The sequence below is a fragment of the Halichoerus grypus genome, chromosome 8 (genome assembly GCF_964656455.1).
Source record: "Halichoerus grypus chromosome 8, mHalGry1.hap1.1, whole genome shotgun sequence".
NCBI classification, from domain to species: domain Eukaryota; kingdom Metazoa; phylum Chordata; class Mammalia; order Carnivora; family Phocidae; genus Halichoerus; species Halichoerus grypus.
In genome coordinates, this window is record NC_135719.1 from 95,165,955 (window position 1) to 95,193,735 (window position 27,781).

General features: G+C 34.1%; 1 protein-coding gene across 15 annotated transcripts in view; it reads left to right on the forward strand.

The window, feature by feature from the left end:
• MIA2 (MIA SH3 domain ER export factor 2) overlaps window positions 1-27,781 on the forward strand; it is a 110,521-nt gene that overhangs the window by 76,095 nt on the left and 6,645 nt on the right. For 11 of the 15 annotated variants that reach the window (XM_078053604.1, XM_078053603.1, XM_036109076.2 and 8 more), the window contains 8 exons: window positions 2,177-2,278; window positions 3,233-3,293; window positions 3,814-3,849; window positions 7,774-7,841; window positions 9,114-9,196; window positions 10,703-10,831; window positions 14,746-14,904; window positions 27,385-27,507. In XM_078053604.1, the coding sequence (XP_077909730.1) occupies window positions 2,177-2,278; window positions 3,233-3,293; window positions 3,814-3,849; window positions 7,774-7,841; window positions 9,114-9,196; window positions 10,703-10,831; window positions 14,746-14,904; window positions 27,385-27,507 (761 nt within the window). The remainder of the gene's footprint in view (window positions 1-2,176; window positions 2,279-3,232; window positions 3,294-3,813; window positions 3,850-7,773; window positions 7,842-9,113; window positions 9,197-10,702; window positions 10,832-14,745; window positions 14,905-27,384; window positions 27,508-27,781) is intronic. The other 4 variants (XM_078053605.1, XM_078053616.1, XM_078053614.1 and 1 more) reach the window with 1 other exon arrangement.

Below are 27,781 nucleotides of genomic sequence, written 5' to 3' on the forward strand. Positions count from 1 at the left end.
CTTTTGGGCCACTTGGGACTGCTCAGGATATGAAAGAGAAATACACTTGACTAAATGGAAGAGCTACAGAGTGGACAGCTCATGGTTTTCATCAGTAAACATAGGAATGGATGACCCTTCATTTTAGGTTGGGATGAAAGATATTGTGAGTAAATATAGGCATAAAGGGGATTAGTTGAGGTAAAAGGAATACTTTTGAGTGTATGTTTTGAACTTGATTGATTGGTTAATTATAGAATTTCGATGTGGAATGTTTAAAATTTCAAAAAGAAAAGGTGTTCTCTGTAGATATGCAGAGCACGGGTGGGAAGCTGAGTAGAATCTTGGCTCTGTGTATGTTGTTGACATTGTGATTTCATTCATTAATCTGAAATATTTTCAATTCCCAAAATACTGTATATTCCATTCTTACATTTAAATTAAAATATTCATTACTCAAATTCAGTGAATTGTGCCACTGGTTGTTCTTTAGAGTAGAATATAGAAAGTTGATAGTGTTAGTAAAATGTTAAATTAATATTTTTGCCTGCATACCAGTATGATTTAAATTCAGTCATTTTCTAGATGCTAGATTGATGTTTTCCATGAGGTATATTACATTACTAGCACTTTTCCAGATTTAATATTGGAGAGAAGTGAAATAGTGTAACATAGAAGCTTGATATGTTGCTTTATTATTGTTATTATTTTATTTTTAATTTTTATTTTTTTAGAGGGTGAGGGGCAGGGAGGGAGAGAGAATCTTTTTTTTTCAGATTTTTATTTTACTTATTTTTTAGAGAGAGAGAGCACATGAGCATGCAGGAGGGTGCAGAGGGAGAGGGAGGGAATCTTAAGCAGGTTCCATGCCTAGCGTGGAGCCTGATGCGGGGCTCGATCTCACAACCCTGAGATCATGTCCTGAGCCATAATTGATGCTTAACTGACTGAGCCACCCAGATGCCCTGGTAAGTTGCTTTAAATATGTGAAGTAAGATGTAATTGTTTTTTGGTCAAATCATCAGGCTTCTTTTATAGTGCAGTTTCCATCATTAATGAGCCTACCCAAATTCAAGGGGAAGGTTCATAGACTACTTCTTAGCAGCACAGATGTCAAAGAATTTCTGGCCATTTTTAATCTAGATTCTGTAAAAATACACCTCCTTCTATCTCCAAGCCCATTATACTTTCATACTTCTGAAGAGATGATTTTTATTTTCTTCTAACACCTATGAAACGATTGACCTAGCAAGTGCTTTCTTAGCAATTGGTAATGTAGTTTGTGGAATATAAAACATTTAGTCCTGCCCTGTAGAATTTCTTCAGTAGTTTGTCATGTGCCTCCCCAAAGTTCATGAAGAAGGGGAGACGTTCACATTTAGGACTCCAAATGTCTTTTCCTGTGGTGTTCAATAAGTATTTCTTGAAGGACCAGTGTTACTGATGATACCATGTGAAACAATGAGTAATATAGTCTAATGGAGTCACTACTTGCTAGCTCTATGCCTAGGTTCACTTCTTTAGTTTCTCTTTGCTTCCTTTCTCTTCTTGTAGAGCTATTATGATAATTAAATAGGATAATAATACATGTAAAAGTCTAAAAACAATTTCTTACACATACTAATGGCTCACTAAGTTAGCTATTATTACTAAGAGAACTAGAAGTAGTAAGAAGGAGTGTTACTACTGCTTTTATTTACTTTGGGTTCTTTATAAGTTAGGTTTTGTTTTGTTTTGTTTGTTTTGTTTGGTGTATGTGAACTGTCCTCGAAACTTAATTACTATGTTAATGACTTAACAACCAATTTAAAAATGATTGAAATACAGTTCATTACTTGATGACTTCTTGTCTAGTAAATGTAATGTTGCTTTATATGAGAAGTCTTGATAAATAATATATAGTCATGATAGTTTTTACTAATATTTACCTTTGGTCTTATTTTTATGATAAAGTCTTATAGAAAACTCTTAAAACTTTTATATTAGTACTATATTAGACAAGACGGTTTATAATTTCAGTTTATAATATTAAGTTCCGCACCAGGAATATTTACGCAGGTACTTTTTTTCTTGCATGTGATGTTTTTAGTGGTGTTATGCAAATTGTTTTATGGGAAGCACCAGTTGCCGTATAATTAAAAAGATATATTTGATTATCTTATGACATACTGTAAAAAAAAACACTTTTTGTTTTAAGGAAATTAACAGTAGAGGAAAATTACCGATTAGAGAAAGAGGAGAAACTTTCCAAAGCAGATGAAAAGATCAGTCATGCAGCTGAAGAGCTGGAGACCTACAGGTACTGAACATATTTTACTCCTTTCTTTTTGAAGTGGGGAGGGTATCCAAAAACCTAGTATCAGAAAAAATAATAAAGCAACCAAAAAAAATAAACCCAACATTTTTCTGATTATTTTTCATTTGGATATCTTGCTATTATGCAATTACACAGAAAATATAAGAAGGAAAAAATGTTTTCCTTTCAGTGTGTATGATTTTGAATCTCTCACATTAGTTGTATTTGAACATGGGAAATCCTATTTTATGTTAATGTGAAGAAATTTATGAATAGCTGTTAATTTCAAGGTCTTTCCTCTTTGGTTCAAATGGGGAAGAATGCATACAATATTAAGGAATTTGAGAAGTATGCCTCAAAAAGAGTGAGCCACAGCTAAAGGTCTGAAGAAGTGTTTACATGTCTAGTTTTTTCCTTGGTTCACTTGTCATTAGTTCCATGGAAATAAAAGAAAACATAGAGAAGATAAGGGGCAAGATTTAGCAGTGTCCCAAACAGTTCTGATATTTCATTTTGTATTAGGAAGAGTAAGCTTGGGTTTTATCCAAAAGAAGAAATTATCTTACTAGTAGTGTAAAGGTAGTAAGTAACATTTTATTTCACACAGTTGGTTAATTTCCTAGAATTCTGTTAGGATTACAGGCATCTGAATAAGTCTTCCAAGTTCATGCTTCTTAAAAATAAAGACAAACCAATATACCATATAAATCCTTGCATGACCCTTGGTTTAGGTAAACCCAAGTAATATAGTACTCTTAAAGCACAATTAATGTTAAAATTATATCAAGAAAAATATACTGCTTTAGAACCTCTAAAGCTGATTAATGTGTAGAGTTCTGGAGTTATTTTTTATATTAAACAAAGCACTCTAGGTGTTTTAATTGATATTTTCAGTAGATACAGTGTATTCTCTCATTTCTTAGTATATGTTAATAGTAGAATGATTGTTCCTTATAGAAAGCGAGCCAAAGATCTTGAAGAAGAATTGGAGAGAACCATTCATTCTTATCAAGGGCAGGTATGTGTGTGTGTGTGTGTGTAAATTAAAACAATGATGATTTGTTTGAATTGTTTATCTCTATTTTGATATAGGAGTATAGTTACTTGATAGTTGTACACTTTTCTTGAGGCTTTGCACATGTTTGTGGGACATTTATAGGGAGCCAAAGTTCTGGAATAAGAGACCTTGTTTAAAATTGCCATGTCTCCTGCTTCTTTGGGAATGTGGTTTGAATAAATAAATAAACATATCTGCATTGGGGGTCTCATATTCACTTGGGCTAATTATCTCTTAGTTGGTAACTCATTGTAGTTGATTATTGCATAAAACAAATTTACTAGACAAATTTCATTCAGTTTTTGTTTTAAGAATGTAATAAAATAAATCATGTGTATATGAAAATTTGCTTTAAAAATGTTATTTGTCAGAGATGCTTGAGTTATTTTTGAGTTTATCAGTTGTGTACTAAATCATAGTGGTAGATGTGAAAATTTTTACTTAAGAAAATCAGTAGTATTTTAATGAATTTCTTTTTCAGATTACTTCCCATGAGAAAAAAGCACATGATAATTGGGTGAGTTTTAAATTCTCTTTGTCACGTTGTTCTTTTTCCTAATTTAAATGAGCAGTTTAAAAGGTACACTTTCACACTGCAAATTAGGTTAGTATTAAATAAAATCAGTTTCTTTTCATTTTACTGGTAGAGAAATTAAGTTCTTTGTGAACTAAATACTTTGTTATAACACAGTTATTCACAAAATCTAGTTTTTCCCTCTTTGCTTTTACTTTGCAAGGAGCTTATATTCTCTCTGGGGGAGATGATGTAATGTTCATGGATTAATTGTTTGAGGACCCTGGATTACCACTGATACTTGTGGACAAGTTACTTAAAATTACTGGGCCTATTTACTCATCTGTAAAAAAAAAACAGATTGAACTAAGTGATATTGAAAGCCTCTTCTAGTTGTAAAAGTTAGACAGTTTGGGTATCTGATTCTCAGTGTTGAATTACTTGATACACATCAAGAAAAAGATCATAGTGAGAAATGGCATGTCAGTGCTCCAGAGGAGGACTGTGTAAGGAAATGATAAGGATATAGGTTTTACTAATTGTAGGAATGGTCTGTCTAATATGTAGAACTGTTGTAATAGCTGGTGTTTATAGGACTTGTCCCTAGGAGTCTTCAAGGGGAGACAGTTTGCACAGTGGATGAACACATGGAGTCTGGAGTCAGCCTGTCATGGTTGGTATCCTGGTTCCATCACCTGTAACAACAACATCTGTTGTTTCCTTACCTGTAAGGAAAGATAGATATATCAATAGTACCTATTTCATAGAGTTACTGTGATGAGTAAGTAAGATAACTCATGTAAGGCTGTTAGCCAGGTGCCTGACACATAGTAAGCACTCAGTACATGTTAACTATTACTACACTGTTGCACTGAAGCTTGGGAGATATTTCTTAGATGTGGATATTTCTTGGAGTGGAGATTCCAGCATAGGTTGAGAATTAGACATGTTGAATTCCAGGGCTCTTCCCATTTCTCAGATTTTGTGTTGAGGGCTCAAGTGAAGATTTGTTATTGAATTAAGCTGGGCTTGGAGATGAATTTAATCTTTTTCACCACTCCCCACTACTTTCTGAATACTAAGAACAGATTATTTTTTAAAGGTGAGAAGAACTGATGTTTGTTAGTCTCTTGTATTCTAGACACTATACTTAAAGGCATTTTGCATATATAACTCATTCAATCCACAAATAACTATAGAATAGGTATTATAATTCAAATTTTACAGATGAGGAAACAGCCCAAGGTCACATGATCAAAGAGTGAAGAGTAGAGATTGAAATTCTGACCTTTTTGATTCCAAGTCTGAGCTTTTTCTGTTACTGTACATATTGCATTTCTTGTTTAGTAAATAATGACATTGACTTTATGTTAAAACATGCAAAAAGGGGGCACCTGGGTGGCTCAGTCAGTTAAGCGTCTGCCTTTGGCTCAGGTCATGATCCCAGGGTCCTGGAATTGAGCCCCACGTCAGGCTCTCTGCTCAGCAGGGAGTCTGCTCCCTCTCCCTCTGCCTGCCACTCCCTCTGCGGGGGAATGCGAAAATGCAAAAAATATCCTTATGTCTCAAAATGAAGATTTTTTAAAAAATATTTATTTATTTGAGAGAGAGAAAAAGAGAGAGAATGCACATATGAGCAAGGGGAGGGACAAAGGGAGAGGAGGAAGCAGACTCCCCACTGAGCAGGGAGCCAGATCTAGGGCTCCATCCCAGGACTCTGGGATCATGCCCTGAGCCAAAGGCAGATGTTTAACCAACAGAGCCACCCAGACACCCCTCAAAATGATTTTTTTTTTTAGATTTTATAAAAATAATGTATACTTAGTGAATAAAAAGTTCAGACTATATAGAAAAGATGTACAAAGAAGTAATCAACAATATCACTTTCATTTATTCTATACCTAAAAAAATATATTTAGATATAAATCACATGTATGTTTTAAAAACTGAAAACATGCTATATATAACTGTTTTATATCCTGCTTTATTTAATATATTGTAGATATTTTTCTATGAATATTTTATAACTTTTTTTTTAAGATTTTTATTTATTTGAGAGGGAGAGAGTGAGTGAGAGAGAGCACAAGCAGGGTAAAGGGCAGAGGGAGAAGCAGACTCCCTGCTGAACAGGGAGCCCGATGTGGGACTCCATCCCGGGACTCCGGGATCATGACCTGAGCCGAAGGCAGGCGATTAACTGACTGAGCCACGCAAGCACCCCTGAATATTTTATAATTTATATAAACCTTTCCCATTTGATAAATGTTTCCTTTGTTTCTACTTTTTTACTGTTATAAATAATTTCACAATTTCAGATGTTACTTTTTCCTTTGAGCATTTTTTTGCTCCATCCCATTAGATTTAATCTTTTTTCTTTTGAATTCACATAATACTTTGTTTCTATGTGTTCTATGGCAAGTACTGTGGTCATTTATAGTTGTCCTTACCACAGATTTAAGCTTCTTAAGATAGGGACTGTTTCTTTTCCCTTAATACCTGTACTTAATAGAATGCTTTTTTGCATATTGTAAGTATTTAATATCTGAATACAGTGTGGTCATTCATTGAAAGTACAGTTTTACCTAACCTTTGAAGTGTAAGCTTTTCAAAAGCTTGTAATCATTTAGCATCAGTGCATTTATATTTACATTTTTTGTAGATAGGTCTTTCATATTGATAGCACTATAATCATAGTAGAATTTACTTTGGACTTACTAACTTTGCATTGTTTTGTGCCTTATAATTAAGAGTAAATAGGTTATACTAAATGTATAGAAAACATTTAGAAGTAGTTTTGGTTCTGCATTATTAAATGAATTGGTATTTTATTAACTAAAATTGTTATGGTGTAATATTCTTTTTTATTAGTATAAAATTGATTATATGGTTACGTTAGAAAATGATTTATACATGGAATCTTTTTGATAATGAATGCTAAAATATGGTTAAGCTATGTTTTTTTTGTGTATGTGTGTGTGAATATTTAACATACTTTATTCTTTGGCCAGTTAATGTCAGTTTTAATGTGTAGTTCATAATTTTAAGTGAATACGTTTGATAGATAGTTCTTTCTACTTGTAAAAAGTTGTGATTATAGACTGAGTGAAGTTGCCTACCTTTGTATGATAAATACATTTGCCCAAGTGGATTGCATTAGTTTGGCCAGGTCTGATGTTCCAGACACTGCTACTTCTTAACTGGAAAGTTCACAGAATGACTGGGAAACATGTAGTATTCCATACACGTTTAACCTTTGTCCACAAACTACTTAGGAATATTATATGTTCTTGGTATTTTTGATAAGTGTAAGTTTATTTTGTGATTTTCTAACATTTTATTAAATAAAAATTTCACTAAACAAATGTAAAAGACTATAGGAATTGATTTTTACAGTGCTGTTCACTTAACAGACATGCTGCATGCTTTGATTATATTCAGCCATTTTAAAAAATAGCCTATATGGGCATGCTGTGAAACTGTTATAAACCTTTATGGTTTCATTGCAAATAGTGATTTCTCTCCAGAGACGGCTATCTATGATATTATAGCCAGTGTACCCATGCCTAATGATTCTGAGTCTCCATTCCCATCACCCTAAGCTTGGATCCTCTTACATTGCTTTTGTCATGTTACTTGGATATTGACAGCAGGAAATAGTGCTAATCCTTGACTTCACATCTAGATAACAGCATTCATTGGCAAGTACGTGATCAGACTCCAGCCTTGAGACTCATGTCTTCTGATTATAGGAAACTCATACCCTTTTAAACAATTCCCTAAATTAAAAAAATTTTACGATGAGTTTCTGAAATGGATACTTAAGTGATTGTGATATTTATGAATACTTATCTCTCATTTTACGTTTGTATGTGTTATTTTTAAAATGTATTTTCAAAAAAAGATAAAAAATGTATTATTTTCTTTAAGTTGGCAGCTCGGACTGCTGAAAGAAATCTTAATGATTTGAGGAAAGAAAATGCTCACAATAGACAAAAGTAAGTTTCTTTGTGGGAACACTTTAAAGCTTTAGTTATTACTTTATTTTTAATTGTTATTTATTATGTAGTACTTTTATAGGGATAAATAAAACTTGCATGGATCCAGCATATCTGGTGGTGAAATATTTATTAGTTTTACTATGAGTTACTAGATTTTTTTTTGTTTGAACATTTGTCTTAGAGAAGTTATTTTAACAGAGGTAAACTGTTCACATGTTCTTCTGTAAAAAGCATAACTTAAAAAAAAATTTTTTTTTTAAACCAGAGTAGGAAGAAGGCGATTACAAAGGATGGAAAGAGAAAGGACAAATCTCTGATGTAGTAATTCTCAGAGTACTGGCATCTTTTAGTAGATGAATGGGTAGAATAAATGTTTATTGTTTCTCTCATTCTCTGGTTTTCTTGTATTGGATGACAGTGCCTTACAATAATAAAATGAAAGGGAGAATAAAAGTTTACAATGTATAATCAAAAGGAAGAGTAAATACTTTTCTAGGAGGATTATAATAGTCTTCCCAGGTGTTAAAATTTCTTGCCAGAATGTACTATTAACATTATCCAATATTAGTTTAGTCTTTTTGCTGGTCTTTTCTACTCTGAAATGAAAACTCCATGATTAAATGTTTTATTATGTTTTATTTCAGATCCGATGATCAAAAACTAGAAATAAGATTTCTTTTAAAATGTCACATTTTTCAGATAAAAGGTTTAGGAGTAAAATAGTAGGATGAGTTCACTGGATTCTTATTTTATGTTATGATTGGAATCGTGGGTAACATTAAAATGGAAAGCAGACATGACTCAGAGCTAGGAGCCCTGTGTTTAATCCTTGCACTTTCATTCTGAATAAATCATGTAAACTTTTAGCCTGTTTCCTTGGTTGTAAAGTGATAGATTTGAACTGGTTGCCCTTGGAAGGCCCTGCTATTTCTAAAATTTGGGTTCTGTGATAATAGTATTCACTGTAGTTTAGTTTTGAAAACAGAACAATAGCAAGGTATTTTGGTCAGAATGTTTGTTTATTTTGGTTTCTTTTTTTAATTTTAATTCCAGTCTAGTTAACACACAGTGTTCTCTTAGTTTCAGGAGTATAGTATAGGTATTTGACGATTATATATATTACTCATAAGAATAATTTTAAAGATCTGTTTCTTCTGTGTAGATATTGAGGTAGTGAAGAGTACCTTATACTTGGTAGTGGCATTTTTCTTGAAATGTGGGTGCTTTTCTTGGATGAGTAACTTAGAGATGTTTGTTCTTTATTTGCAGATTAACTGAAACAGAGTTTAAATTTGAACTTTTAGAAAAAGATCCTTATGCACTTGATGTTCCAAATACAGCATTTGGCAGAGGTAGTCTTTTTTTTTAAACCCTCCTTTAAAATACATATATATATATGTATATATTGCACATACCTTTTATATTAGTGTAAATTAATACTATTATTTTATAAATATTTTAGATTTTGGAGCCAGGATTCTAATCTGAATTCTATCATAATCTCCCAAGTTTCTGAGTTTTGTTTCCCTAGCAAAAATGTAAATAATTGCTGCCTCCATTTCTCAGTGACTGTTTACATATCCACTATTCTTTGGAATTTGCTTGAATTATAAAAACAAGAATTATAACAGTTGTTTTTAATTATTTAAAAGTATCAATTAAGGTGGGAAAACATTAATAATCTGAGCTTTCATTGCTTTAATTACCTCCAAGAGAGGACCAGTTCTTTGGAAGATGTATTTAATATTCTTGTCCACACATTAATGAGTTAGCATTTTTAATGATCTCATACTGTTCCAAATAGTTTAAATTTTTCAAAATAATTTTTGGTTGAATTGGAATTAAGCATCTAAGGCAGTGAAAAAAAAGCTATCTTTATAAAGGTGGAATCCCATTTTAATAACTGTTTTGAAGGAATAAAAATCACTTTTGAGAGTCTAATTTCATTAAAATGAAGGTATTTTTACATTTAACAAAATAGATTATTATTAATTTCAAATAGTAATAAAGTTTGGAGTGGTGGGAATTATACAGAAGGAATTCTCTTCTGAACCTAATGCAGAAGTTTCAGAAAGATTAAATAATGCTTTGATCTTTTGTTGTAACTGCATTTGACTATTATATAAGCTACATAATAAAATTTAACATGTTTAAAAAGTATTATTTTGGTGGTACTTAAGCTTGTTTTTTAATGTTGTTGATTTTTGATCTTTGGAAGCATAATCATTACTTGGGAGTGGTGAGGTTTGTAAAATGATAGGGCTCTTGGTTATATGGTTTATAAAGTGATTTATTTGCTGAATAAATGTAATCTGAATTTTCAGTGGAAATGAATCAAAAGTAATTTCTGATGCTTCAGAGGATTTTGCACTTCTACTTTTCAAAATCTGAGCTTTACTCAAATAATTCATGGCCCAACACAGACTATCTGGCTCTAATTTAAACCGAGCCCTTTTATATTACAACCCTCACCAGCTGAACTATCTGGAAGCATACTGCCATTAAAAGCAAAACCAAACAAACTTCATAGCCCCCAAATCCTTTTATACCTCTAAAATATCACCATTATCCTTTGCTTATTAATATTGTATGGTTATTTAAGTGTGTTAGTTACCAAGAGGATAATGTTTTTATTGACTACAGTATCCATTTGGTAGACAGACTTTAAAAACACAGGGTTCCATATTTAATTCTATCCCATATTAGCAAAACCCAAGGCATAGTTAGTATTCAGGATGTGGATTAAACTTAAATTGGCAATAGGGTGACCTGATGGAAATTGTTGAAATGGAATTCTAATCTATATAGTGTAGCTAATTGAAACTATGAATTTAAACATGCTGTTTTAATTATTCCAGAGCATTCCCCATATGGTCCCTCACCATTGGGTCGACCTTCATCCGAAACGAGAGCTTTTCTCTCCCCTCCAACTTTGTTGGAGGGTCCACTCAGACTCTCACCTTTGCTTCCAGGGGGAGGAGGAAGAGGTATATTGTTTAAACATCTTTATTACTCTAGATTTCTTCCTTATTTTATATTTTCATCTCAACTTATCTTTAAAATGATCTTTAAAATAAACCTTTGGATACAGGCATTCCTTGCACTTATTATGGGTTGCTTTTGTTTGGAAAAGGAGCTCTGTGATATCTAATTTTAATATACTTTTCTCTTAGAAATAGGATTATAATAGGTTACATTTTGATCAAGCACTTGATGTATATCTCTTTAAATCATTTTGACTTCTTAAAAACTCTATATTATACTACATAATACAGCACTATATAAAGAATGCATAAAATATAATAACAATCTAACCTAGCATAAAATTGTATTTTAGGGCGCCTGGGTGGCTCAGTTGGTTAAGCAACTGCCTTCGGCTCAGGTCATGATCCTGGAGTCCCGGGATTGAGTCCGCATCAGGTTCCCTGCTCAGCGGGGAGTCTGCTTCTCCCTCTGACCCTCCGCCCTCTCGTGTGCTCTCTCTCTGTCTGTCCCTTTCTCTCTCTCAAATAAATAAATAAAATCTTTAAAAAAAATTTAAAAAATTGTATTTTAATGAAACATTATTAAAATGGAGAATTTCCAAAATCTTTTTTTACTTCATCATGATCTTTTTATTGTAGAAAATCAGAAAGTGAAAGAAAGAACCTTTTTTTTTAGAGTAATTCAGAAGTATTATCTTGTAGGCAGTTTTGATGAGAGCCTTAAAGGAGACCTAAATGATTTATTAGTACTTTGAGAAACTGACTCAGGATTGTCTGCTTTGTTACCCTGTATGGGTTTTTGAGAATTTCAGCAGCTATTTCAAGCCTGTGCATTAGCTCTTGGTCTTTTTGCATTTACTTCATCAGCACTAACCCTGGTGTTACCTGTGTACCTGGAGTTTTCCTCTTTTGATCTTTTACCATACTTTGTTCACTTCGTCAAGTTGCTTTAAAATTTTCCCTTGAATTGTGGCAAAATGCAAAGATATAGAGAGCACTGTTTATTCCCAAATGAAAAGTCTTAGGTTTTTAGCCCTAAGTGTGTATTGTATAAGAGCTGATAGTATTCTTCATCAGTGTTGTGATCCCATTCCCCCCCTTTTATTAGTGATTTTAGCATATTGAATCTAAGGTAGGAAGAGAAAATAATGAGACTAAATCAAAACACCAAACTAAACCCAACTTATCAAAGCTCATATATTGAAATGGATACTACTTATCAAAATAGTCTCTCACAGAGGCTGTACTTCCTTGTTGAAGTGCCATTATTTTAAATATTTTTGGAGCTCTTTCTTTGGGATTACCTTCAAAGAATAAGAAAATGAATTTTCTGCTTTATGGTTATGGGATATTCTCCCTTTGCCCATTTCCTATTTACATATTCTTTCCTTATTCTCAGTTTGGTATACTTAGCGCTGATCTCTCCTACCTCCCAGTCCCACTGCTGATTGGGCCCACAGCCTGGAGACATTTCAGATATCTTTGCTTGTGTTGGCTTTGAACTGAAAACTCCTAGGGAAAGAGTGAGTTGCAGACTGACACTTGGAGCCCTGGGAGAGCTTTGCCCTGAGCACTTTAGGAAGGGGACTAATTTTGAAATTCACATGTGTGCTATAAGTGCCCTGAAATTCATTTTCCCCCTGATATTTCACCTTGATCCCAGTAAGAAATATATTTTATATCATTTCCTATTATACACCAACATAAATGTAATAGAAACTATTTATATGAAATAGTACTACCCTTACTATTTTTGATGCTTTCTGCTATTTTCTATTCATTTCTATTCCATTTCATTAAAAAAAATTGCTGATTAAGAGTAAATTAATTTCATGCACCATGATGGGTTGCAGCCAGCAGTCTGAAAAATAGTGCCCTAGAAATAAGGGTATAATTGGCTAAACTGCAAATGTGAATCACTGGAAGTTGAGTAACATAAGTCAAGGATTGCTTGTAGTCAATTGAATATTTGGAATAAGAGTAAAAATTACCTTTGATTTCTCCTCTCCTATTTAAATTACTTTACTCTCCTTTTTAATTACTTTCAAGAAATGATGTGTTTAGATTATTTGCAAGGGTGTTTTGCTATTTGTTAGAAAAGCTACAGAAGTTTTAGGTAAGTTATCAGTAGGTCTTAAAAGAGTTGCTTTGAAGTAAAAGTTCCTGTGACCTACCAAAGAAGCATGATGAATGCCCTTTTCTTTCCTTTTATTATCTTTTTAAATTTGAAAGTTTGGGTGAGATATATGTTCAAATAAGATGGAGTATAAGGAAAATAATTTCTTTTTAGAGTAAATTTCATGTAACTTTTGGTCTGAATGAAAATTTTAACATTTAGCATTTTCAAGTTTGTAATTTTTCACCTGGTAGTCAGTTGGCCTGTGCTTTGGTTCTCTGAAAGGAAGCAATCAAGAGAAGGCCTTCGTCTCCTTTAAAGATCTGTGCTTCACTCTAGATGAACTCAGCCTAATTGACTCTCGGCACATTTTTTACCAATTTAATTTTCTGCTTTCCCAGCCTTTTTCTTCTAATGAACTTATTAGAAGGATGAACAAGCTAGAAGGAAAGATTGGGGGAAATTAATAGAATATACAACTATAAGGAAAAGAGATAGTTGACCTTCTGAATATAAAAGTCAGTTTACCTCCTGACTGTACAAAGGGAGTAGATAGAAAAATTTTTAAAAGATTACTGTATATTTATATATATAATATATATATATTTATATATATATATATATATATAAAAGGATTCTTATACTGATTTGAACAAGTTACCAAGAAAACATCAAATTGGTTTTAGTCTATTAGAGGTATACTGAAATGTGGGAAACATTTTGGGAAGATTTCTATTAAAAAGGTTTTTTTTTTTTTTTAAATAAAAGTTATTCCTTGAAAGGAAAAAGCTTTTGTTTTCTGGGCAATATAATTTTGAGAAGACCTTATTCTCCCCTCAGTGACAGATAAATGAAGTATTAACATATTTTGTTATTTAATTTTTAAAAAATTTTGTATTTACTTTTTCCATTTTAATTGAATATGTTATTATTGAGGTACTGTCCTTTTTGTGATCATAAGAAGGGAACTTTATAATGATTATCTTCTTTTATAAATGTAAGCATGCTGATTTCCTTATCCATGTGAGTGTTATCTTGTTCAAAGTGTTTATCCCAACAGTGCTGTTGTTTTTGAAACTCTTGTTTTAGACTTGCCTTCAGAGTTGTGAGCTCTTTTTGAAGGTGAATTTGATATTCAGAAATTGCTAAAAGCCCTTTAAAGCCACATTTATCTGGTGGGTATAAAGTTTGTAATCAGACTGGTTAAAATTATTTTTGGACAGAAGTAGAGTCCTGTTTCAACACTGAGATGTAGTTTCTTGAGTGGCTCTTAAGTTAATCTGAGTATATTTCTAAGAGTTGTTCTAAAAAATACTGTGAGTAGTTGTAGAATTATTGAAATAGGTGTATAGCGCCTAAGATGACTGTTTTAAAAGAATCATGCTCTCTTTGACTATTGGCATATTAGTGTAAGCGACAAAAACCTCATTTTATAATTATTCCATCTGATATAGAAATCTTTACTTTGCAATTTACTTTATACTCCTGTTTTTCAGACTTAGTATGTATAATTCACAGTTTAGCCACTGATTTTATGTATAAATGATGATGGTGATAACATTTATAAATGACTTTAATGGGCAGTTGTTTGTTTGTATACATGGCAAAACTATTATTTCCTCATTGTCCTAGACTTTGTCCTAGGCTTTGGTAGGATAGAATTGTAGTCTAATGTGTCTTAGGGAAACTTTGTTGGAATCTGATTGTTCTCACTTTTTAAAAGCTACCTGGATTTCATTTGACGATAGGTCTTATAATACTTTTTTAGGTAAAACAGAATTGTATTTTTTTCTTTAATTAGGCTCAAGAGGCCCAGGGAATCCTCTGGACCATCAGAATACCAATGAAAGAGGAGAATCAAGCTGTGATAGGTTAGCTGATGCTCATAGAGCACTTTCTGACACTGGGTCCCTTTCACCTCCATGGGAACAGGATCGTAGGATGATGATCCCTCCATCAGGTATGGAAAGAATATAATTATTTATATTTGAAAGGCAACCAGTCTGTGCAACATAGAGGAATGGAAGAAAAGAGGAATACATGTATGTCCTGTCTTAAGAAAAACCATGATATATATTAGAAAACAACAGTAACATAAATCTCCAAACATAAAAATTAGGGGTAATTGTTCATGTTACAGAAATCTGCTTTGCTCCCCTCAAACCCTCCCATGGAATATCTTTATTATTTTTGTTGCTCATAGAAGTAATACATGTTTATTTTGGAAAATCCAAACAATTGTGGGCGCCTGGGTGGTGCAGTCAGTTAAGCATCAGATTCTTGGTTTGGGCTTAGGTCGTGATCTCAGGGTTGTGGGATTGAGCCCTGCATCAGGCTCTGCGCTCAGCACAAAGTCTGCTTAAGATTCTCCCCCCCTTTCTGTCTGCTCCTTCTCCCCACTCTCTCTCTCAAATAAATAAATAAATCTTAAAAAAAAACAAACCTAAACAATGGAGAAATGTGTAATTAGGAAAGTGAAAGAGTCTCCATCATCATCTTAGCATACCTTTCTAAGAATTTAGTTTTATATCTTTTAAAAGGTGCATGTTGTACTTTTTGGGTTTTTTTGTTTTGTTCTGTTTTGTTTTTGAGCATATGTTCATAAACATAAATATAAAAATTCCTTCACTTCTCTGCAATTATACTGTTCACCTTCTTGATATTGTCTTTTCTCATTGAACAAAATGTCTTAGATTAACTGCTAAAATAAATATATTTACCAGAAGAGTCATAGCAGAATATCCCAAAGGAAGGCAATAACTGCTATTTTCCTAATAGCTCTTACTTTCCCAAGAAATGTATTTAAAATTATTTGGTTTGCTAAACTTTATTTAGGCATAGTGTTTCAGGGACACTGTTATGTGAAGTGAGCTACACCTGCTTTGTATACATTAGTTACATTTAAAAAAAAATATTATTTCCGATTCCTTCCTGAGGAGTTGGAGAGGGTAAGAATATTATAGTAAAAGAACTTTAATTCCAAGAATCAGCCCTTGCTGTAGTAGTGTGTGTATGTTCTAAGATATGGTGGCTGCCTATACTGTGGTTTTGCTTTGTTTGCTATCACTAAATATCAGCTTCATGAAGACAGAGAGTTGTGTCACTTTGTTCACTGCTATAGCCTCAGCACCTAACACAATGCTAGGCATGTAGTATTTGCTCAGCAAATATTTGTTGTTGTTGTTGTTGTTTTTTAAAGATTTTTTGTTTATTTATTTGAGAGAGAGAATGAGATAGAGAGAGAGAGCATGAGAGGCGGGAGGGTCAGAGGGAGAAGCAGACTCCCTGCTGAGCAGGGAGCCTGATGCGGGACTCCATCCCGGGACTCTAGGATCATGACCTGAGCCGAAGGTCGCTTAATCAACTGAGCCACCCAGGCGCCACTCAGCAAGTATTTGTTGAATGAATGACTACCCAAATGATTCTGACAAAGCTGAGAATTTTTTTTATATTTGGAAATCTATTTGCTGTGACGTACATACTTAAGAATATTTTAGGGAGTAGCATAGAACATCTTCTTTCATACCTTTAATATTCATTAAAAAGTTTTGCTGTGATAAAAATAAAGATAATAAACCACAGCTCCTTTCTCAAAGGACTTGGTTACAAGATTTTGGTGGATATCATATCTCTACATACAGAATTTTCCTTTGAGAATTTACAAGCTATTAGTACCAAGAGTCCCTGTCACATGCACTGCATAGCTCTTCAGGAAAACCTAGTGTAGTGGCTCAAAGTTGGCTCATCTTCAGAAATAACTTAGGAAACTTCAAGGAAAATGCAGATACATCTGGGTCCCACCTCAGATCAGGCCTTCTGAATGTGAATTTTGGAGTAAAGCCTGTATTTCTAAAAAAACTCCCTTGGAGGTTCTGAGGAGCAGCTACATTTAAAAACCATTAATCTAAACCTCCCCGCCAAACCCCACTAATCTATTCATTTCCCTTATTATTCGGAAAGAACACTGAGTCCTCAAAGAGATTAGCTGACAGTCTTAGGTTAAAACAGCTAGGCAAATAGCAGAGACTAGAACTCAGACAGTAATGACTTTGTTATTGTCCATTCATAAAATTAGAAAATATTTTACATGTTCTTTAAAAATTGCCTGAAACCTATAATTTTAGACCTTTCGCTCTTGTTTCATAGATCGCTGAATCTTTTCATTTTGTTTCCAATTTTTTTATTCTTTTGGTTGAATAATTTCTGTTGATCTTTCTTTAAGTTTACTGACTCTTCCCTCTGTCATCTCCATTCTGCTATTAATATTAAGCCCATTCAGTAAAAGTTTTATTTTAGATACTATATTTTTCAGTTCTAGAATTTTCATTTTTTTATACTTTTGCCATCTCTCCTGAGATTTCTTTTTATTCATTATAAGCATTTTCTAAATCTCATTGAGCATAGTTTTTTTTAAAAAAATATTTATTTATTTTTAGAGTGAGAGAGACCATGCATGAGTGGGGGAGGGGCAGAGGAGAAGGAGAGAGAGAATCCCAAGCCATCTCCACACCGAGCAGGGAGCCTAACTCAGGGCTCGATCCCAGGACCCCAAGATCATAACCTGAGTGGAAACCAAGAGTTGGACGTTTAACGGAGTGAGCCACCCAGGTGCCCCTGAGTATAGTTTTTTTTTTTTTTCTTTTAAATTTTATTTATTTGACAGAGAGAGACATAGTGAGAGAGGGACTACAAGCAGGGGGAGTGGGAGAGGGAGAAGCAGGCCTCCCGCCGAGCAGGGAGCCCAATGCAGGGCTCGATCCCAGGACCCTGAGATCATGACCCGAGCTGAAAGCAGATGCCCAACGACTGAGCCACCCAGGCGCCCCCTGAGTATAGTTTTTTAATAGCTGCTTTAAGGACCTTGATTGATCATTCTTTTTTTTTTTAAATTTTTAAATTTTTAATTTTTAATTTTATTTTTTTAAAGATTTATTTATTTGAGAGAGAGAATGAGAGAGAGAGGGCGCACATGATGGGGGGAGGGTCAGAGGGAGAAGCAGACTCCCCACTGAGCAGGGAGCCTGATGCGGGACTTGATCCTGGGACTCCAGGATCATGACCTGAGCTGAAGGCAGTCCCTTAACCAACTGAGCCACCCAGGCGCCCCTCTTTTTTTTTTTTTTTTTTTAAAGATTTATTTATTTATTAGAAAGTCCATGAGAATGGGGTTGGGGGGAGCAGAGGGAGAATGAGAGAGAGAGAATCCCAAGCACACTCCTGGCTGAGTGCAGGGTCTGACGGGGCTTGGCCTCACAACCTTGAGGTCATGATCTGAGCCGGAATCAAGAGTCGGATGCTTAACTGACAGAGCCACGCAGGTGCTCCAAGACCTTGTATGATCATTCTAATATTAGGGTCATTTTGAGGATGGCCTCTTTTGATTGTCTTTTCCCTTCAAATTGGGTCACCTTTTCTTGTTATACAGAGTAATTTGGATTGTATCCTAGACATTATGGGGATTCTAGATTTTACTGTATTTCTCTGAGGAACTCAAAGTTAGATTTTTTTTCTCACTAGACAGCAGTCCAAATATTGTTCAGTTTTTCGCCTTAGCTGAAAATGCCTTAAGCTTACTTCACACATTTGTGGTTCAGGGGTCAGCTATTGAGTTGGGCAAAAATCTCAGAATCTTAGGCTCACTTCTTTGGCTCTCCTGGGCTCTGTCCTTTGGTTTTTCAAGCCACAATTTCTATGAGCTTTGACTGCTCTGTGCTGTAGCTTGACTATGGTCTGCCTTCAGGCTAAACTATAAAAAATGGAAAACTCACCACATAGTGGTACCTTCTTCCAAGTTCTCAGCCTTTTACCAAATCTGTCTATTTTTGTTCATGCTTCAGAGCCTTCAGGTAGTTATTTTATTTTATTATTTTTAAATTTTTAATGTTTTTCCAGTTTTATTGAGCTATAATCTATAAACATCACTGTATAAGTTTAAGGTGTACAGCATAATGATTTGCCTTATATATATATTGTGAAATGATTATCACAGTAAGTTTAGTTAACATCCATCATCTAAGTACCAAAGAATATATATATATATATATATGTATTTTCCTTGTCATGAGAATTCTTAAGATTTCTCTTAACTTTCCTTTGTGTCATACAGCAGTGTTAGCTACAGTCATCATGTCATACATTATATCCTTAGTACTTATTTATCTTATAACTGGAAATTTGTATCTTTTGACCATCTTCATTTAGTTCTCCCTCTCCCTACCTCTGGTTACTACAAATCTGATCTCTTTTTTCTAGAGTTTGTTTTTTGTTTTTGTAGATTCCATATATAAGTGAGATCGTACAGTATTTGTCTTTCTCTGCCTAACTTAGTATAATGTCCTTAAGGTCCATCCATGTTGTCACAAATGGCAGGATTTCCTCCTTTTTTAATGGCCGAATAATATTGCAATGTGTGGATATAGCACATTTTCTTTCTTTCTTTCTTTTTTTTTTTAAAGATTTCATTTATTTATTTGTCAGAGAGAGCGAGAGAGAGAGAGAGCACAAGCAGGGGGAGCGGCAGGCAGAGCAGTAGAGGGAGAAGCAGGCTCCCTGCCAAGCAAGGAGCCTGATGCGGGACTCGATCCCAGGACCCTGGGATCATGACCTGAGCCAAAGGTGGATGCTTAACTGACTGAGCCACCCAGGTGTCCCTATAGCACATTTTCTTTATTCATTCATCTGTTGATGGCTCTTAGATTGTTTCCATATCTTGACTATTGTAAATAACACTATAGTGAACATGGAAGTACAGATATCTCTATGAGATCATGTTTTTGTTTCCGCTGGATAAATATCCAGAAGTGGAATTGCTAGGTTATATGACAGTTCTACTTTTAATTTTTTGAGGAATCTCTGTACTTTATTCTATAGTAGCTATGCTTCAGGTACTTCTTTTTTTTTTTTTTTTTTTGTAAATTGTTAGGAGGTATTATATGTGGGAGAATCAGTCTGTTACAAGCTCACTCTGCCATACTGGAAATGGAACCTGGTATCTGTGTTATTTTCTAAGTCTAACTTAAAATTCAAAATTGTGAGCTTCTAAATTAATGTCTTCATAGGGGAGATATGTATCCATTTTATAGAAAGTGTCTCCAAATAATGTACCTGATCTATTTAGGGTAGCACAGGGGTTGCCTGTGTGAATTCTAATCTCAGTGAAATAGGATAATTGTACAGGCACAGCAAGGGATTTCAGGGACTACTAAACTTTATTGGATGAGTGGGGCTAAATGACCCCGGAGACTCTAGCTTGAATTGGAGTAATGCTGAGAAATACACTTAGTTATTGGCCCTGTTCCCACCAGAGTAAAATTACAAACATATTCTACATTTGCCCTTGGTATATCGCTATCCCTTCTAAGTAGTCACTGAACAGGTTTCCAGGTTGGTTCTTTTATTTTGTATTAAAATTAGCTAATTGGTATAAGGAACGAGGAGACCTAGGTTTTTATCTTATTGCTATTAACTTTTTGTATAATCTTGAGCATTTCATTTTGCCCATCACTATTTCTCAGCTCTAAAATATGGATTTCCATAAAACAGATTACAATACTCCAAATTGATACACCCCCCATTTTCTATTATGTTGAATTATCAGGATTCATGAAGTGTCCTTTCTAGTAATAATTGTTCTTTAAGATTTTTCTTAAGTTTTAAAATATTTTCATTAAAAAGCACTCATGTTAAAAGATGACAACTAAAATAACTAAATTTCTGAGGAGTTTGGATTCTGTAGTTATCTGAGATTTTCTGTAATTTAGTCCTGTTAAGGATATTTTATAAATATCAGATATTTGGCATAAATTTTAAAATTTTTTATTGACTTAAGATGAGTAAGGAAAAATAATCTTAAATGATTCTGTAATTCTAAGGAATCATTTGTTTTTTCACTGTTAAATACTTTGAAGGGGGAAAAACTTTCTTGCCTTACATAGTCAGAAAAAATAACCTATACCTTGTCTTTTTCCTTTGTATTTTATTCCAGACATTTTTATTGCTTTGAGGGTTTGTTAACAAGTATAGACCTGCTTTCTTCAATTACTATAATTAATGTTTTATTGTCATTATTTTTAGCTGCAGTTTCAGTCTTCTTATAGACCAATACATGTTTTAATTATCTTTTCTTTCAAAATTCTGTGTGAAGTATTAATGATTATTAAAGGTTAATATACGGATTTGGCTACCACATTAGGATAAGACTGATTCTGCTTCAGTGCAGTTTGTACACAAAATTGATTTGAGTAGTGTGCAGTGCCATGCATCTGTTCATCTAACATTCTTCTATGTACTTAAAACTTAGATTACATATTGTAGATCAGGAATGGTTTAGGTAAAAAAGCATTTAGACTGGCAATGAAAAAATCTGTTTTTTTTTCCTTAAAAAAAAAAAAAAATGGAGCACCTGGCTGGCTCAGTTGGTAGTGTGTGTGACTCTTGATGTTGGGGTCGTGAGTTCAAGACCCATGTTGGATGTAGAGATTACTTTAAAAAAAAAAAAATCTGGTTTCCAGTCTTCACTTTTTTATCTTTTTGTGTGATTTTTGAAACTTATTTCATCTTTGGACCTCAGTCCTTTTATACAGTGAGAGAGACAGACTAAGTGATTTATGTAATCTGTTTAGCCGAGTAATATAAAATGTAGCCAGGTAGTAATGTTTCAGATTTGCTAGATAATTTTCAATCTAGTTGGTAGATCAAATAACATATTATAATATGTAATGTTAGTAAAACCAAAGACTATTTACAGCGGTCTTTTCTAAACTCAGTTGATGAACACACCTTTTTCAGTTTTTAAGAACTTAACTGGGAGATTTCCTGGACCAGGTCAACTACAATTTACTTGAACTGGTGAATATTGGCACCAGTAAGCTGCGATAAATTATGTAATGCTTAGAACAGCCACCAAAAAATCTATTTAAAAAGATATACTCAAAAACACTATAGATCAGGGCACTTAGGTGGCTCAGTGGGTTAAGCGTCTGCCTTTGGCTCAGGTCATGATCCCAGGGTGCTGGGATTGAGTCCCGCATCGGTTTCCCTGCTCGGTGAGGAGTCTGCTTCTCCCCCTTCTTCCCACTTGTGCTCTCTCTCGCTATTTCTGTCTCTCTCAAATAAATAAATAAAAATTTTTATTTATTTTTAAAAGATTTTATTTATTTATTTGACAGAGAGAGACATAGTGAGAGAGGGAACACAAACAGGGGGAGTGGAAGAGGGAGAAGCAGGCTTCCTGCTGAGCAGGGAGACCAATGCTGGGTTCCATCCCAGGACCCTGGGATCATGACCCGAGCCGAGGGCAGATGCTTAACCTACTGAGCACCCAAGCTCCCCAATAAAAATATTTAAATTAAAAAAAAAAAACACTATAGATCAGATAAATCAAAATGGAATTCTGAAAACTGTCCAAGTAACCCATAGGAAAGAAGGAAAAAGAAAAAAGAAAAATAAACACAGGGAACAAGTAGAAAACAAAAAAATGGCAGACTTAAACCCTAATATTTTTATTAATAATTCCATTATTAATTACATTAAATGTAAATTGTCTAATATCAATAGTTAAAAAACAGATTGGCAGAAGGGATTACAAAACAAACCATGACTCAACTATTTTTACAGAAGTCATTCAAATATAATAGTATAGGTAGATAGGTTGAAAGTAAAAGGATAGAAAAAGATACACTATGCAAACATTAATCAAAAGAAAGCAAGAGTGGCTATTATTACTATTGGATAAGGTAAACTTAAGAGCAAAGAAAATAATGATAAAAGAGATCAAGAAGACATAGCTAACCTAAATGTGTGTACAGCAAGCCAAAGTATGTGAAGCAGAAAGTGATAGAACTAAAAGGAGAAACATAAATGCAGCTATAGTTGAAGACTTCAGCACCTCTTTGAACAATTGGTAGAACAACTAGACAGTTCAGCAAGGATCTAGATAAATTTGAATGAAATCAGTCAGTATTATATTTTAATATGATTTATAAACAAAAAGTTTAATTTATTCTACAGTTACTTTGGGGTGTTTACATTGTGCCAGTTATTATGTTAAGTGCTTTTTATTAATCATTCTAACACTCTTAGGAATATTATTCCCATTTTACAGAAGAAGAAACAAAAACAAAGATAATGTAGTGAAATCTTGTCTATTACATCCCAGAATTTACATGTTAATACTTGCTTTGGGTGTGCTTGTGTGTGTGTGTTTGTGTATGTGTGTGAGAGAATGTGTAAATAAAACATAAAAAGAAAAAAAAAAGGGATGCCTGGGTGGCTCAGTTGGTTAAGTGTTTGTCTTTGGCTCAGGTTCTGATCTCAGGGTCCTGGGATTTAGACTCGAATTGGACTCCTCGCTCAGCAGGGAGTCTGCTTCTCCCTCTGCTTGCTGCTCCCCCTGCCTGTGAGCGCCCTCTCTCTCTCTCACTGGCAAATAAATAAATAAAAATCTTAAAAAAAGAAAAAAAAAAGAAAAAATAGCACACTATGTATATATTAGTTGAAGTCTATTCTATTTCCTTTCCTGGGGCCGTTAGGAGCTTTCTTTCCCAAAGGAAAGAGTTCAGTGTGTAAACTTAGATCCATATATGAATAAAAAATATATATATATATATATAGTATTTTTCTTTTTTATCAAGTTTTTAAATCAGCATTATGTTCTTGAGTTCTTTCCATTTTAATATAAAGTTTATTACCTTAATTGCTTTATAGTAATTCTGTATATAAATATACCACAATATATTTATCCACTGTCCTTTGATGAGCATTTAGGGTATTTCCAGTGTTTCACTATTACTAACAGTGCTGTAGTTAACACCTTGCGTACATGTTCTTTAGAGATGAGTCCAAGAAATGAAATTGCTGAGTAATAGGATAAGCATATTTTTTAGTTTAATAGATACTGCCACATTGTCCTCAAGAGAGTGGCTGTGCATGAAATATTTGTGAGTAGTTATTTCTCCAGTACTTGGTGTAAAACTTTTTTGAATATCTCCAGTGAGTTAAAATTTTAATCTTATTTTTATATATAGTTCTTTGATTAGTGAGCTTGAGTATCTTTTCATGTTTATTGGTAATTTGTATTATCTGTATTTATTTACTGTAAATTGCCTGACCCCTTTTATTTCTTGCTTAATAGGAATTCTTTTTTATCTTAAGATTTTATTTATTTATTTATTAGAGGAAGAGAGAGAGCGAGAATGTGGCGTGAGGGGCAGAGGGGGAGGGAGAGGGATAAGCAGACTCCTTGCTGAATGTGGAGCCCGATGTGGGGCTTGATCTCACAACCCTGAGATCACGACCTGAGCCAAAACCAAGAGTCAGATGCTCAACTGAATATGCCACCCAGGAGCCCCAATAGGAATTCTTAGTATATTTTGGATGTTAATCTTGTCTTTTGCAGATATTTTCTTGGTTTGTTATTATGTATGTTATTGTTATATATAAGTTTCAAATTTTGTTATAGGTAAGTTAATCCATGTTTTTTTTTTTTTAATGGAATTTTCGTTTTGTTTAAGACCTGTTCCTAGATCAAAATGATATTCTGTTTTCTTCTAAAAACTTAAAATTTTGTTTTAAGTTTTAGATCTGTATTTTATTTCTGTTTTAGTGTTTAGTGTGAGGAGTTCTTTTTTTTTTTTTCCATTGAATAGACAGTTATTTTGATACTATATATTGGTTCATCAGTTTGAAATACCACTTTATCTTAAATTAAATGTCCATATTTGCATACATCTGTTTCTTAGACATTCTCTCTATACCATTGGTCTCTTTATTCCAGACTCCTAACCTATCCGTATCAATGCTGCTTTCATCTACTTTCTGGAAGTTTTGCTTTTTCATTCCATTTAAATTCCTTAATTATTAGAATAAACTATTTCATCATGTTGTGAATGAAGATGTTTATTGTACTTGATTACTAGCCAGTATTAAACCTAAAAAAATTCTAATTCTTTATCCATCTTTATAATTCTCTTTTGTTTCTGTTATGTGATAGAATCCAATATTAAAAGAAGTTCTTGGGGAGCTATTACAGTCCAAGTTTTATTATGGAATGAAAATAGATAAACAACATTTTTGTTTAACCCAGGCATCTTGGATTTTATTCTAATTCTTAGTTTATGAAACTGCCTCAGAATGCTGTGTATACTTACTTGCAGCCTTTATTCATTTTTTTCCTGATCCTTTTCCTTCTCCCATTCTTTCTTTTTAATCATTTCTTCTCTTATAAGGGTGGTAGAAAACAAAGGTATTAAAGCAAGCAAGGAACCATTTTTCTTTATTTTCTATATTTCAGTCTCATTGGTCATATGCCTTCCACATCGCTTTATCTTATTACATTGCGTGTGTACATGTATCTGAGTTTGACCAGAATACCCTTGTTTACTTGTTCATCCTTCCTTTTCTCTCAGGGCAAGCTTTACGTCCTCCATAACACCACCATTTCTGATTCCTCCAATCAGAATTCAGTAGGCCGCCACTCATAATGTGTATACCTCTTTTTTTTTTTTTTTTTTTAAAGATTTTATTTATTTATTTGAGAGAGAGAGAATGAGAGACAGAGAGCATGAGAGGGAGGAGGGTCAGAGGGAGAAGCAGACTCCCTGCCGAGCAGGGAGCCCGATGCGGGACTCGATCCCGGGACTCCAGGATCATGACCTGAGCCGAAGGCAGTTGCTTAACCAACTGAGCCACCCAGGTGCCCTGTATACCTCTTGATTAAGGCATTGGTCACATTGTATTTATTTCTGTCCCCATAGACTATAAAAGTGTGGACTGTATCAGAACCAACTTTGTATCAGTAGTGCCATATATACAATAGGCCCTGGAAGACTTGAAGAATAAATTATTTTGGCCAGTGGAGAGCACCATGGGTATATGATTTATAAAACAGCAAGCCTGCAGCAAAATTTTGTATTTTTTTTTTAATTTTGTATTTCTGAGGTTGCTGATACTGTGTGGATGTATTTTAGAAGCAAAATAATGATATAGTATGGTATTTTGAGACTTGATTAAGAAAGAGTTGGAAGTTTTCAGGCTTCCCCATATTATCACCTTGCCCAATTCTGCCATTTAATTAATCCCATGTTTGAAGTAGAAAGGGAAAACTTAGTTTAGATCTCAGTGGTTGGTATTGGCCTTTTCTTTCATTGGGCTAATAATTCAGACCCATTGAGACAGCTTTTTGCTAAGATTCTGAAAGAGGGAGGAAGTGAGCCTGAGACTATCCATCCAGATCTTTCTCTCCTGATTCACATCCCTTGGCCCTTGGGAGCTCATTAAATATAATTCTCTCCATTAACTCTGGTTGATGCTGAGTGGTTTCCTTGGCTTTGTGTGGGAGAGGTGTGTCAGTACGGTCCCATGTGGCTGAGTCAGATGAGGAATGACCTATCCAACATTGTGTGGAGTTCACATTATGAACCACTGCTTAGGACGGTCATGGAAGGTGGTTTGCAGCTGTTTTTCCATATCTGTATGGATAAGAAAGAGTCACATAGTTCACCCCCTTTGACTTTCCTCTTGTTTTTGGAGTTGGGCATGTGCATACCTAATCTGTCAAAATCTGCCATCACCTGTCAAAGATGAGATAGACCACCTATATTTTTTCAAGAATGATGAGTTCTACAAGGACCCAGGAATGACAATTTTGTCATCATAAGTGACCTCTGGGGACAACGAAGGGTGGCTGTGGAAGCACCCGAGTCAGAGTCTGTGCCCGGATTTATGTCTGTCCAGGTGTCCTTAATCTGAGCATTGTGAGCCTTCTGTTCATCTGTTGAGTGAGAATTCTTCCCCTTAAGTTTTGGAGGGGTGCTAAATTCCAAAATATTGAAGTTACTGAAAATTTGATCATTGATGACCTCTGAATGGTATCTGCTATTTCTTTTATCCTTGTTTTGTTCTGCTAAATTTCCTGATATGCTTACAACATACTCCTTTTTTTCTTTCTTTGCTAGTAGCTATCTTCTCAATATTGGTTTTGATAGGTTGATATATTTACTTCCTTCACTGAATTGAAAATTCCAAATCCAGAGTAGCATGTTATACTTGTGTTTACTACAAAAGTTGTTACCTTTAGTAAATAAATAGTTTTCCTCAAATTATTTACTATTGTCTACCAAGAATATGGGTCAGTTTTTTAGGAAGCAAGAGAAATGTCTATGTTCAATATATTAAACTTAAATAAACATGACTTATTTATTTTTTAAAGCTTCTATTTATTTATTTGACAGAGACACAGCGAGAGAGGGAACACAAGCAGGGTGAGTGGGAGAGGGAGAAGCAGGCTTCCTGCTGAGCAGGGAGCCCAGTGCGGGGCTCGATCCCAGGACCCTGAGATCATGACCCGAGCCGAAGGCAGACGCCTAACGACTGAGCCACCCAGGCGCCCCAAACATGATTTATTTTTATACTAATGAAAATATTTTACAAACTTGTTTTCTAGGCCAAGCATACCCTGATGCAGCTCTTCCTCCACAAAGGCAAGACAGATTTTATTCTAATTCTGGCAGACTATCTGGGCCAGCAGAACTCAGAAGTTTTAATATGCCGTCTTTGGATAAAGTGGGTAAGAAATACTTTGTGTATGTGTATGTTTTTTAATAATGGTGGCACACTGAAGAACTGGAAGCTGAAAAAAGGACTAATAACTGATATCTCTGGTAGCTCTTAATGCCAAAATCTTTCCTGAAAACTTTCTATTTTATGTTTCTTGTTATATTGTAGGTATCCGTGGCATGTTCATACGTGTTAATGGTTGATGTGGGCATTATTGTAATGGGTTTACTATATTTAGCTGTGATGGCAGATTTTACTCTATTGCATGATTAATTTTTTAAAAA